A 14,244-nucleotide genomic window follows, 5' to 3' on the forward strand; every position below is an offset into this window, starting at 1 on the left:
TTCTGCATCATAATAATTCTGTGATTTGAGGCTGATGACCTCAATGAAGAGACAACAACATTGCTTCTCTCCACAGACGCTGCTGCCCATTGTTCTGTTTATTACACGTTTTCAGCATTTCCAAAATTTTTGTATCAGACTTAACCAGACATGGCAACTTTACCTGCTATTGTACTCCGAGATGATCTTCCAAGCAATATTCTCTCTGTCAGAAAGAGCCCTACTTCTCACATTATAACATAGGCAGGAGACTGTATTGGAATTTAAATACTATTTATCAAACACTCAGGACACCATAAAGTAATGGATTAATTAAGTGTTTTTGTATTGTAATCACTGTTGTAATGTAGAGGGAATATTATCACCGATTTGCAGACATAAAGACCATACCTATGGCAATGAGTATCTGAATAGATAATGTTCTTTCGAGGCATAAGTATTGGCTACAGCACCTCTACTTTCTTCAGACCAAAGGAAGGTTCACTTTCAACCTGCATTTGAGTGGACAGACAAGGCCTTGGATAAACACCATCCCAAAATCTACATCATGAAGACTTTTTGATTCCATCTTTCTTCTCATGCAGAATGAATATTCAGCTCCTGTTCCATCATCCAATTCTGCGTTTTAACATAGCGCCAGAGAGTGGTGACACTATACAACACTAAACTCTTTTACTGTATTTTGTAACAAATACATGTAACAATAATAAACAAATCAAACAAGTTAATTCATTCAGGGCTAACAGATCTCCACCTCTTGTGCTTAAGTACATAAACTTTAATACCCATAATTCCAGAAAAAAAGCTCGCTTGTGAAAACTGGACTTGTATCAGGAATGCATAAGAATCTCACGAATTGGAGGAACTTCCATAAATACAAGCGCTGGTAATAACAAGCTGTAGAACACAGAGGTGGAACCAGGGGACCAGATATTGTCATTATTGACATCCTTATATCTGTGGACATGCAGAAAATCAAATGTTTTGGAGATAGGGTAGCCTCATATGGTGCACTTGATGCTCCATTTATCCTGTAGTTATTGCAATTGATTCTTTCCGCCTCATATTCAGATGGTTTCTGCGTTACATATGTCTTGAGGAATGGATCCTATGTTCCAACATAGATGGAGGTGGTCTCGAATCTATGGCAATAGGTGTGACTTTCATGTTTGTAGGGAATAGTTGGGATTCCACCCTCGCTAGATACCTTTCGATCTAAGAGGCAATTTCAAGTTCAAGTGATCTCCATCTAACAATAATAGGAAGCTGTAGGAAAGCATTACTAGCAAATGTCCGTTGCACGTAAGCGCATCTTGCAATTGCGCTCGGCCAGGGGTTCACGTCTGTTTGCCTGTCAGTGAATACTCTCACTCTTTGCAGATTTCAAGGGGAACAACTTAGACAATCAAAGGACAAAATGCCTTCTCAATCCCATCGTACAGAGTGCATAAATTCCCATTGTCAGAGGTGGCTTGGTTTTCTTAAGATAAAGAGGTTAGATTTCACTGAAACCTCCCCCAGACAGCTGAAAGACTCGCAAAAAGAATCTTGGAGCATAGATATGGGATAATTTGCAAGGTAAGTGCACAAAGAGTTACAGAGTCAAGGTGAATGAATGTAGCTAGGTTACAGATCAGCTATGATTTCTCTAAATGGAGGCATAGATCCTGAATGTCTTCCTGTTGCTATGTTCCCACATTCTGATGCACCATGCACAATCAGCTCAGTTGCTTATCCCTACTGGAGACCTATGCACGTATCCTAGGACCCCAACTTGTATAGGAAATAGTTCTACTACCTGGCACCCTCAGGAGGCTCAGCCTAGAACCCTTGGAAGAAACAGTGATAAGTCAGCCTGACTCCACTGTAAATTTTATACAGGTGTGAGGAAAGCCACAGGTCAGAGTTAGAGCTAGTAGGAACTACAGATGCTGGAGAATCTGAGATAACAAGGTGTAGAGCTGGATGAACACAGCAGGCCAAGCAGCATCAGAGGAGCAGGAAAGCCGACGTTCCGGGCCTAGACCCTTCTTCAGAAAAAGAGTTAGCACTGCTGCCTCACAATGCCAGGGATCCAGGTTCAATCCCAGCCATGGGTGACTGTCTGTGTAGAGTTTGCAATGGCTCCCTGTGTCTCTGTGGGTTTCTTCTGGATGCTCCGGTTACCTCCCACAATCCAAAAGTGCGGAGGTTAGGTGGATTTGCCATGCTAAATTGTGTGTTGCATCGAAGGATGTGCAGTTGAAGTGGATTAGCCATTGAAAATGCAAAAGACAGGGGCTGGAGCTGGATGGGATGCTCTTCGGAGGGTTGGTGCAAACTCAATGGGCCAAGTCGCCTCTATCTGCTCCCTAGGATTTATAATTCTGTGATTCAGAGCTAACCTGCACCAGAAAAACAGATTGGGACAAATTTCTGCATAGAACGTGTTTTTAATTTTATTCATTCACACAACATGGGTGTTACTGGCTGGACAATCACTTAGTGCCAATCCCTAACTGTTAAGACTCACATGTATGTTGGCAATGCTCTTCTCTGAAGGAACCAGCTTGCTTTTACAACAACAGTAATGATTAGACTCTTAATTCCAGGTTTACCTGGATCTCTGGATTAATAGTCGAGCAATATTACCACTAGGCCATCACTTTTTACTTCATATTCCTTTAAAAAATTCAGTAAAGTTAATACTTTATAGAGGAGGTGATGCCCTAGTGGTATTGTTGCTGAGCTGTTAATCCAGAGACCCGAGAAATGTTCTGGAGATCCGGGTTTGAATCCAGTCATGCCCTGGCATCCTGGATGGTGGAATTTGAATCTAATAAACATCTGGAATTAAGAGTCTAATGATGGTCCATTGTTGATTGTCAGAAAAACTCATCTGGTTCACTAATGCCCTTTCGGGAAGAAAACTACCATCCTTACTTGGTCTGGCCTACAAGTAGCTCCATACCCATAGCACTCTTAACTGCTTTCTGGGCAAATATGGGTGGGCAATAAATGTTGTCCCGGCCAGTGATGCCCACATCTCGTGAATAAATTAACAAAAAAAAAATCCATGAGTTATAAGAATACACAACCCCAATGGACATCTCCTCCCTACATAATTGATCGCCTTTTAAACTGAGCACCCTTGAACCGTCTCTATAAAAATTTCAGAACAATAAGACATGACTAACAGAACAGAAAACATACCATGTAGCTGAAATACTTTATCTGGTTCTGGATATCTGCATTGTCATTACGGAGACTGAGATGAACTACTAAATTACTTCCAGGATTTAGTTCTGCTGGTTGAATACCAATGTGCAAGTAGTTTACTGAACCACCTTGCGTCTTATATGGTTGCGCCACCATACTTGCAGAGGCCTGACGATTTTTAGGAGTATTGGCAACATTTGTTTCAACCTGTAAGTGGGGAAATGAACAAACCAGAAGCAACACTGCTGTCAGTTAGTCACATTGAAATAGCAAACATTTACTAAAGTGAGATGAATTTCCCATATTAGGTATAAAATCAACGGGGGGAGGTTGCTACACGAATTGAGATACGTGGCTCTCCAATTCTGGCCTCCCAACCCATCATGATTTTAATCATGCCACTACCTCTGGGCATGTCTTAGCTGCCAAGGTCCAAAGGTCTGGAATCCCTCCCTCTGGGATTCAATCCCTCACTAAATCAAGATAAGTTCTGTGCCCAGGAAATTAACCAGGAGCCCAAGTGTGTTCCAATACATTACTTTTCAAAGATTAATTTTATACAATTTAGATCTGATATTCTGAAGTCTTCAAATGAATCCATACCACAATTGTTAATTAAATCATTCATTGTCATAAAGTATTGAATATTCTCTTTGTGACCAGAGAAGGTCAAGGGGAAATTTAATAGGTGCATTCAAAATTATGAAGGGTTGTGATACAAATTAGGAAGGGCTGTGATAGAGTCAGTAATGAAAGACTGTTTCCATAGGTGGAACCAGAGATTGTAAATTTAAGATAGTTGTAAAGAAATGAAATGAGATTGTTCTCTATATTGTGAATAATTACAATATGGAATTAACTCCCTGAAATTAGAAGTAAATGGTAGAAATAGATTCAATATGTGATGATACATTGGCTTTAAAAAGTGTATTTTGTCTTGGATCTTTCATGAAGAAAGATTGAGACAGAGGTGGCAGTCTACTCAGAGCCAAAAAAAAGTAAACAGGTTGTGGTTTTTTTTTTTAAGTTAGAACAATAGACGCAGCCTAAATGGGTAGATTCAAGCTCCTATAGAACCAGTTTTTGGTTTTAGTTTTCAGTAGAAGTTGCTGCTGAGGTATTGAAGCTGGGTGTGGATGCTGTTTTTCCTCTCTCTGTTACAGCTAAAAGCTGGGAGTTCTCCTCCTGCTGCTAGAATTGCATGAGAGACAATCAATTTTACTGAATTTGCCTTTGCCAAGGGTGTGTTTATGGGAACCATCAGGGTTTGTTATGTAGACCTCAGATAAAGAAAAAAGCGATAAAACAATCTTTATCCTATTTCTCATGTAGCAAAGATACGTAGTTAAGGAGTAGAAAGAAAGGGTGAAATAAATGGAGAGGTTTGTACCATTAAATCAAATGGCATTCCAGGATTGTAATACTTGGAAGTCTTGGTGAATGATATGGTATACGGGGAGGTGACTATTTTTATTCCTAATTTTTTTGCTTCAATTATGTCACTGCCCAAATCAGAAATCAAAAATTACTATATTGGAATAGTTACTGATTAATAGACTCAGAGCACAGAAACAGACCCTTCAGTCCAACCTGTCCATGCCAAATTAAACTAGTCCCACCTGCCTACCCCCCAGCCCACATCCCTCCAAGCCTTTCCTATTTATGTACTTATCCAAATGTCTTTTAAATGTTGTAATTGTACCCACATCCACCACTTCCTCAGGAGGTTCATTCCACACATGACCCACAGTCTTTGTAAAAAAATTGCCCCTCATATCTTTTTAAAATCTCCCTCCTTTCATCTTAAAAATGTGTCCTCTATTCTTGAAATCCACCATCCTAGGGAAAAAGACAACTACTATTAACCCTATCTATACCCTTCATTATTTTATAAACTTCTATCAGGTCACCTCTCGATCTCCTACACTCCAGTGAAAATAGTCCCAGCCCATCCAGCCTTTCTTTATAACTCAAACCTTTCATTGCGGCAACATCCTGGTAGAGGAGACAATAAGGACTGCAGATGCTAGAAGCCAGAGTCTGTAGGTGTGAAGCTGGAAAAGCACAGCAGGTCAGACAGCATTCAAGGAGCAGGACAGTCAACATTTCGAGCTGAAACCCTTCATCACTCCTGACTCCATCATCCTGGTGAATGTCTTCTGAACCCTCTCCAGCTTAGTATCATTCCTATAACTCGGCAACCACAAGAAGAAGCCTCACCAATGTCCTGTACAATCTAAACATGACTTCCCAACTCCTATACTCAAAGGACTGAGCAATGAATGCAAGCATGCCAAGCATCTTTTTTACCACCCTGTCTGTATGTGACGCAAACATCAAACAATTATGTACCTGAACTCCTAGGTCCCTCTGTTCTACAACACTACCAAAGGTCCTACCATTAATTGTTTAAACCCTACCCTTGTTTGTTGTACCAAAATGCAATAGCTCACATGAATCCAGATTGAACTCCATCTACCATTTTTCAGCCCATTTGATCACAATCCCTTTGTAACCTTAGAAAACTTTCTTCAATGTCTAGTGTGCCACCAATTTTGGTGTCATCCACAAACTTACTAACCATGCCTTCTACATTCTCATCCAAATCATTTTTTTAAATGACAAGCAAAAGTGGACCCAGAACCGATCCCTGTGAAAAACCGCTGGTGACTGGACTCCAGTCTGAAAAACAACCCTCCACTACCACTCTCTGTCTCCTGCCATCAAACCAATTGTGAATCCAATTGGCAAGCTCACCCTGAATCCCATGTGACCTAACTTTACAAAGGATTCAGGGTGAGCTTGCTAAGTGGATATATAATTGGCTTAATGACGAGAGAAAGAGAGTAGTTAAATAATCTATTATTCTGTTAAGTTTTCCAAGAGACTTAAGTTATTCCAATTCTTTCTTTTGTTGTACCTTAACTATAGTGGATGAATAAAGTGTGTTTTTCTTCAAGCCTGGTAGTTTGACCAATCGAATTGCATCTGGAATTCAGCGCCTTCCACTTACCTTTGAAATGGGAAAAAGTTAGGATCTAGGTTATCTTCTTAATATATTTTGAGGGGGTTTGGTATGATCTTTAACAAATAGTAACATTCAGAAAGGGCACTAGACATATATGTGAAAGGATGTAACTTGCAGGTTTAGAAGAAAGAGCATAATGATTGCACCAAACTAAGTGACTCCTTGGGACAACGAGGGCTCCCCTGTGCCTCATTGGCCTTATATTCAGTGTACTCACTTTTACTGCTAGAAGCTGTGACTCCCCAACTGTATTTAGTGTCAACCTGGCAAGACCATCATGTTGGGTTTTTGAATGGCTGTGCCCGCTATTGACTGTCACAGGGATTCCATTGGCTGGTGAACCATCAGGGTTTGTTACGTAGACCTTAGATAAAAAAGAAAGAGATAAAGCAATCTTCATCCTATTTCTCATGTAGTAAAGATACATAGTTAAGGAGTAGCGAGAAAGGCTGAAGTAAATGGAGAGGTTTGTACCATTAAATCAAATGGCATTCCAGGCTTATAATACTTGGAAGTCTTGGTGAATGATATGGTATACGGGGTGGTGACTATTTTAATTCCTAATTTTTCTGCTTCGACCATGTCACTACCTAAATCAGAAAGCAGAAAGAAATAAGAATAAACATACAGTGTTTTACCAAATATCAGAAGTGAAACATTTCTGTTGTGGGTTTATAAGATGGAACACAGTTACTGCCACTGATGTGCAGCTTTCACAAAAAATAAACAGGGAATAAGATTCCCAAAGTGATCTGAAATTACACAACAAACCAAACTGAGATTAAAGATTCATTGGGTTTACACTAATTGGTTTTGCAGTGAATTCATTACTTTTTCAAATGATAAATCATTTAAATTTTACTGGGGGACAGTTGGTCAGCAATGATGGAAAAGACAGCTACCATGAACTCTATCTATACCTCTCATTATTTAATAACCTTCTATCAGGTCACCTCTCAACATCCTACACTCCAGTGAAAGAGGTCCTAGCCTATCCAGCCTTTCTTCATAACTCAAACCTTCCATACCTAGCAACATCCTGGTAAATCTCTTCTGAACCCTCTCCAGCTTGATAATATCCTTCCTATTACAGGGAGACCAGAACTGGACACAGTATTCCAGAAAAGGCCTCATCAATGTCCTGTACAATCTCAACCTAATGTCCCAACTCCTGTACTCAAATAAAAACTGAGCAATGAAAGCAAGCGTGCCAAATGCCTTTTGAACCAACCTGTCTATATGTGACACAAACATCAAACAATTATGTACCTGAACTCCTAGGTCCCTCTGTTCTACACTACCAAAGGCCTACCATTAACTGTATAAGCCCTACCCTTGTTTGTTGTACCAAAATGCAATACCTTGCATTTATCCAGATTGAACTCCATCTGCCATTTTTCAGCCCATTGATCCATTTGATCACAATTCCTTTGTAATCTTAGAAAATCTTCTTCACTGTCTACAATGCCACCAATTTTGGTGTCATCCACAAACTTACTAACCATGCCTTCTATAAAAGGTTGGAGCAAAACATGACTGTGGGTGTTTTTTTTTTTGGACACAAGTTGCATTTTCCCAAATCTTTTCTTCTAAATTACTAGACATCACTGAGAACAATGAGTGGAAAAGACATCCATTATAAACGGGCACGGAAATGAGGAGAAATTGAGTAACTCTATAGTCGCTAGAATTTAAAAGATTGGCAGCTGATCTCTCACTGAGATATTCTTAAGGGGCTCAAAGGTGAAGATAATAAGAATGTGTATCCTTCCCTACCCTTGGACTAGGAGGCCCAGGTTCAAGTCTCACCTGCTTCAGAGGTATGTAATAACATCTCTGAACAGGTTGATTAGAACAATAGGCTAATATAAAAAAGAACACTTTCCCTTCAATGCAGAGGCTAGAAAAGAGATAACAGTCTCAGAATAAGATGTTGACTATTTAGGACTGGGATGAGGGGAAATATCTTCACTTAAATTATTGCAAATGTTTGGCTTTCTCTACCACAGAGAGTTTAGGCTTTTTCAAACAATGAATCTTATTCAAGAAAGAAATCAACAGAGTTTTGGATCTAAAATCATTGGATATTGAGGTAAAAGGACAACCAAGCTGTTGTTGAATGGCTTACTCCAGCTCCTGTTTGTTCTGCTCTCACAAAATGAACACGTTTCTGGTGCATTTATTTGGATTCAGTATTTATAAATGTAAATACTAAAGGCAGAAGTCAATCCTTGTCTTCACACTTTCGAAAATCACACGTACAAAATTGTCCGTTAACCGTAGTAAGCGACATGAAATGTACATACCTGTGTGCGTTATGACACTAGCAGTAATATAGATTGAGCATCCCACAAGTTCATAAATGTTGGGAAAGCTGGCTTTGAACATTGCACTCGTCATGGTAGCATCTCCTTGCCCATCTGTAATCTGAAATTAAATACTTCAGATCAGCAAAGAGTCCTACAATAAGTGCAGAACCCTAGAGAATAAATTATTTAATAATTTTCCAGTGTTCTGCTGTGTGCCCTTTGTGTTTGTAAAGAAGTCTAGTCGACACTGGGCACTGTATGTTCAGAGCCTAAAAACATTGCACAGTGTGATTGACTTTCTAGCCCTGATTTTAAATCCTACTTCAGGGCTAAGAACATTTAATAACTCTGTCATACAAAACTGAAAGCTATCAACAAAACAATGTAAGTATCCTTCACCATTGAAATGTTTCTTCATGAAGAGAACAGTTACTTTCCTACTTAGTTAATTCTTCAAACCCTTGAGGTTTTCCACTTGTCAATGTGATGCCGATCCAGATGAACAAGATGCTGATCCAGATGAACATGCCACTAGTTGGGTAAATCCCAAATTTGCAATATTCAGGAATCTTTTGCCTTTTACTTACCTCTATTGATTGAAGTGATGATGGAATTCCTATCCTTTCGCCATCCTTCATTATTCCATACATAACAAATGCACGACCCTCAACAGGCTTTCCATAAGTGAATCTAAAAATGAGAAAATAGAACCATTAAATTGTCATTGAAATAAGCTCTCTGGAAAGCTCTGAAAAAAAAAATTACACCAACCTTGCAGTGACTGAAACATCCAAATTATTATCATCAACGTAGAAAAAATGCTTTTCCGTTTCGAGGGTAACTTCAAAACTCGGTAACACTATCAAAACAAGCCAAGTTAAAACAGCATTTAAAAACACTACAGTTACTGACTGATTCTCACGCTGTTACATTTTCAAACATAGACACATACCAAGGTATCACAGTCCAATGAATCATAAGACAATGATTTTGATGGTGCTCATTGAGAAACAAATCCTAGAATGAAAAATAAAAATAGTTCCATGAACTTTTTCTACTAGTTCTAACGGGTGAAACTGCAGGTTGGCCGCGTGAAAGTGAATGATAGAATGGAATTGAGGAATCTGAATCCATCACCTCACACTGCAGTTCCTTTATACATATTGAATCAAAAGTCCTGTGAAGAGTTTAACCTCCGTTATCTACAGCAATGGAAGAGATGTGTTAATCAGTGGAAATCTTCAGGGATTAAAGAAATCCAAATTTGATGTTACATACCAAACGGGAGTAGAATAGGAACAAATTGTATCTTTCATTGCGTTTTTTTGAGAAGAACACTTTTTGTAAGATAACTGTGCCATCTTGAGCTGAGTAGGATATCTGTCAATTACCACAACCTTGCTATTGACCTGGCATGTTGGGCTGATGTTAAAGGAGGCAAGTGGGGGGGTTCTTTGAGGCCCCTGGTTGTGACCGTTGAGGAAGATTTGCAAAGTGGTATTCAGACATGAGTATTGTTGGATATTATAATAATAATTCACCCAGGGTTTAGGGTAATTGCTGGATTCTACATCACAGGCGAGTGACGAATAGGGGTTTGGAGCGGTGGGGCCAATGAATGGGACTGACAGTGGGGAAATGGGTGGTGTGTACTGTGCTGCTGTCCTCATTTTGCAGCTAGATGTTAAGATCACTGAAAGTTTCCGAAAATGCCAGTGGGGCTCTCCTTGTGAGGAGCAGCAAGGCATGGCTGTCAGCTGGCCCCACAGCCACCCTGCCCATTCCAGAGATAGGCTGACAGCCTATCAGATGGCCTTTGTACAAAAGATTCTAATGTTGCAGTGTCTCCCACAGGATTGTTCGTATGATTCCTGCATTCAAGCATCCTGCCTGCTGCAGAAGTGGTATTGATCAAGGGCCTCAATAAGCAATGTACCATCCGTAGACCTCCCTGCTGCAAACTTAATCAGGGCTATGTGGCAGGGATCCCATTCAACTGACCACTACCCAACTAAGTCATCATATTACGGAGGACCTTAGATTCCATCCCAGCTATGAGCATCATCAGTTAATATAGAATCCCTACAGTGCAGGTAAAGGCCATTCAAGTCTGCACTGACCTCCACTACCCCCCTCCGAAGAGCATTCAACCCCCCTACTCTATCCCTGTAACTCCGCGTTTACCATGGCTAGCCCACCTGGCCTGCATATCTCTGGATGCCACAGGGCAACACAGCACAGCCAATCCACCCGACCTGCACATCTTTGCACTGTGGGAGGAAATTGGAGAACCCAGAGGAAACCCATGGAGAACATGCAAACTCCACACAGGCAGTCACCTAAGGTGGGATCAAACTCAGGCCCCTGGTGTTGTAAGGCAGCAGTGCTAACTGCTGATCCACCATAACACCTAATCATGGGGAGGGAGGGACCTACCAGCAGCTTAAGAATAGATCCTAAAGCTCAACAGAGTGATCTTAACATCTGATTGCAAAATCAGTACAATATACAGAAATACTTTGTCGTAGGTTTTATACAATTTCTTTTTATTCGTTAATGGGATGTGAGTGTCACTGGCCAGGCAAACAATTATTGCCCATCTCTAGTTGCCCAGAGGGAAGTTGAGAGTCACCCACGTTGCTGTGGCTCTGGAGTCACATGTCAGCCAGACCAGGTAAGGATGGCAGATTTCCTTCCCTAAAGGACATCACGACAATTGACCGTGGTTGTGTGGTCATCATTAAACTGGCTTTGCATGCCAGAATTTTTTTGTTGACTTCAGATTTCCCCATCTGCCTCGGTGGGAGCCCATGTCCCTAAGGATAAAAGCCAGGTTTCCAAACTGTAACATTTATGCTGGTTTATTAAAACCTACGCTTTGAAATGTTTTCCTTTCAACATCTGTTTCAACGAAACCACCCAGGACAGAGAAAAATATAGACATTGGTTCAATTTACCCACCATATTCCTTAACTTCAAATTCAGTGGTGTAATTTACATGGCTGGCTTCTTTGTAGCTTGCAGCAATCTTCCACACTCCAATACTGGAAAATATACCAGTTAAGTAATTTCAGATGTTTGCTTTGTGCATTATATATAATAGCAAATCTACGAGTAATTACGGTTTTAAATCCATGTTTAATCAAAATATATTCCCCAAATACCAAAGCAAAATGAGCTGTTGTTTGGTTTTATTTAAAGAACACACTGAACAATAAAGTTTTGAATTAATTAAAGAAATAAGTCTGAGAAATGAAATTAAGGGAACATATTTTCTAGGAGGTTTCACACATCCCTTTTGGATCTTAATTTCTGTGAGCAGGTCCAAATGATTTTCAGCGATTGAATTGAGTCAGTAACACACCAGCAAACCAAGAGGTGGGGATAAATGGGCTGAGATTTCAACTCTGTGAACGCCCTCCTTGTGCTGCAGAAATACTGTAGAATTTGTTTTAAATCCTGGACCCAGTGAGCAGGCCAGTGGTCCTCCTTCCCATGGAAGGTGCCGGAAGGGGACACGAAGCATCTGGTAAGTGCAAAACTCCAAAGGGAATTGAGTTCAGTGTGAGTTTTGGGGAGATCTGATGTTCAGAAGCCAGAGGGCCAGGTGTGGAGTGAAACATGAGGTGATTTGAGCTCACCACGTAATGCAAGAATTGCAAGGAAAAGGCCTCAGATGCCACTGTGTCAAAAAGAAAACTGTGTTGCCAGGTAATGCTTGTTTAAGCTATTCATTTTAGTATATAACTCTCAACCTCTTAATTCACCTGCTGTTACACTAACCCCAATTGAAAATGTTTAATTTCCAAACTCCTAATGTCAAGCTGAGGCATAGAAAAGACTTAAGTATGTATCAATCAATTGACTTCTCCCTTATGAGATCACGCTGTTATTTACATTAGAATACAATTAGTAATACCACAAGGTGTGCAGCCTGAAACATTAACTCAGATTTCTCACAGATGTTGCCAGTAATTTCTGTTTTTGTTTCTGATTTGCAGCATACACAGTTCTGTCGGTTTTTAGTTTTTTCAGATATCCACTTGCACTTCTCACTGCTCCCTCTGAGACTGATATTTATACCTACTCACAGTGTGCTCACTGCTCCCTCGCAACTGGTATTTATATCTACATACAGGTACACAAAAAATAGAAATTTCTAACAGAAAATTTGCAGCATAATTGATATCTTACTAGGTTGTAAATGCTCCTAAGGCAAAAAAAAAAGTCCTAAAATGTTTTCAGAAACTGTTTTTAAAAAATTACCACGGTTACAGAAACACTTAAAGTTAATAACTAATTTCTTCAGACACATAGAAACCCATATGTCACTACTTCAAAATTCAAAACTCCAAACTTTACAAATGATACTAAATATGTATACAAATCACACAAACCACATCACACTTGATGTTGATGTGCAAATTGGAGATGCTGTTTGCACAATGTCAATGAAATTGTAGCCTGAAGTGAGGTTATCCAGAGTAAATCAAATTTTCTTCTGCAAATCAAATTGTGTTGTATTGTTGTCCATTCCACACAAAATGAAGGTTACCCCATTTTAACACTTCAAGAGAAATAATCTTTCACCGTGTCAATCTCCAGGAGAACTTACCTCAAGTATCTAAAGTTCAGATCCAATGACTGTAACATTCCTACCGTGACTAGCCTTTGCAAGGAACTAGGCATGAGTGTAGCATGATGATCAATTAATATTTATTCATGCATATAGTCTTATTAAAATTAGCTAAGAGATTAGTTAATTTACTAATGTCAGAACCTATGGCATCATCTAATAGCTTCTACATTAGTTATTATTGTGAAAAGGCTCTGCCAAGTCAATGAACAATTAAAAAATGTTTATTCACTATGCCTTGGCACCAAGCTGTGATTGTACTTCACACATTTTGCACTTACTTCACAATCTCGGGTATTTTAAAGGTGCTTCCAGTAATGCCAGTAGCATCTTTGGCAAATACCTCTTCCCTCTTGACAATAACATTTTGTGGATTCTGAAAGAAAGATATGCAGTAAGAATATGTTCTGTCCTGACTAAAATGAAATAATTGATAGCTGTAGCAGCCAACTGAGTTCCAAAAGGTTTAACACAATTGATTTAGCAAAACCAAAGTTTGGGAATCACCGATAATTTTGTTTCTTTAAGACAGAGAAATTATTAAAATAGGATGAAGTAAAACTGATGCTCAAGAGTATCAGCTGATCACAATCTCCAAGTTTTTGGTGCTTAAGAAAAATAGGGATTTGTGAAAGAGAAAGTATGTTTGAATTAATTATTAGAATTTCACTGAGGAACATAGACAAAGGGGAACCTGTAGATGTGGTGGTACTGAGATTTCCAAAAGGCATTTGATAAAGTGCTACATCACACATTATTGTGCAAAATAAGAGCTTGTGTTGTTTGGAGAAACTGAATAGTATGAGCAAAGGATTTGATGGCTAACAAGAAGCTACAAGAATGGGGGTAAATTTGTCATTTTTAGGTCGGCCAGCTGTAATTAATGAAGTGCCACAGAAATCAATGATCAGATTTTAAGTACTTAGAGCTAATATCAGTGACTTGGATGAAGGGACTGAAATGCATGGTTGCTAAATTTGCTGAAAACGCAAATATAGGTTGGAGAGAAGGTTATGAAGAGGATGTAAGGAGCCTGCATAGAGGAGGTTAGTTGAGGCAGGAAACCTCATAAC

General features: G+C 39.5%; 1 protein-coding gene across 1 annotated transcript in view; it reads right to left on the reverse strand.

The window, feature by feature from the left end:
• Positions 1-14,244, reverse strand: part of LOC109918583 (complement C3-like) — a 100,481-nt gene that overhangs the window by 73,405 nt on the left and 12,832 nt on the right. The window contains exons 5-12 of the mRNA XM_048617804.1: positions 13,453-13,547; positions 11,497-11,579; positions 9,307-9,394; positions 9,123-9,225; positions 8,533-8,653; positions 6,701-6,816; positions 6,444-6,590; positions 3,193-3,405 (exon numbers count right to left, since the gene is read on the reverse strand). Of these exons, the coding sequence (XP_048473761.1) occupies positions 3,193-3,405; positions 6,444-6,590; positions 6,701-6,816; positions 8,533-8,653; positions 9,123-9,225; positions 9,307-9,394; positions 11,497-11,579; positions 13,453-13,547 (966 nt within the window). The remainder of the gene's footprint in view (positions 1-3,192; positions 3,406-6,443; positions 6,591-6,700; positions 6,817-8,532; positions 8,654-9,122; positions 9,226-9,306; positions 9,395-11,496; positions 11,580-13,452; positions 13,548-14,244) is intronic.

Source organism: Rhincodon typus, chromosome 38 (genome assembly GCF_021869965.1).
Source record: "Rhincodon typus isolate 14 chromosome 38, sRhiTyp1.1, whole genome shotgun sequence".
Taxonomy (NCBI): Eukaryota; Metazoa; Chordata; class Chondrichthyes; order Orectolobiformes; family Rhincodontidae; genus Rhincodon; species Rhincodon typus.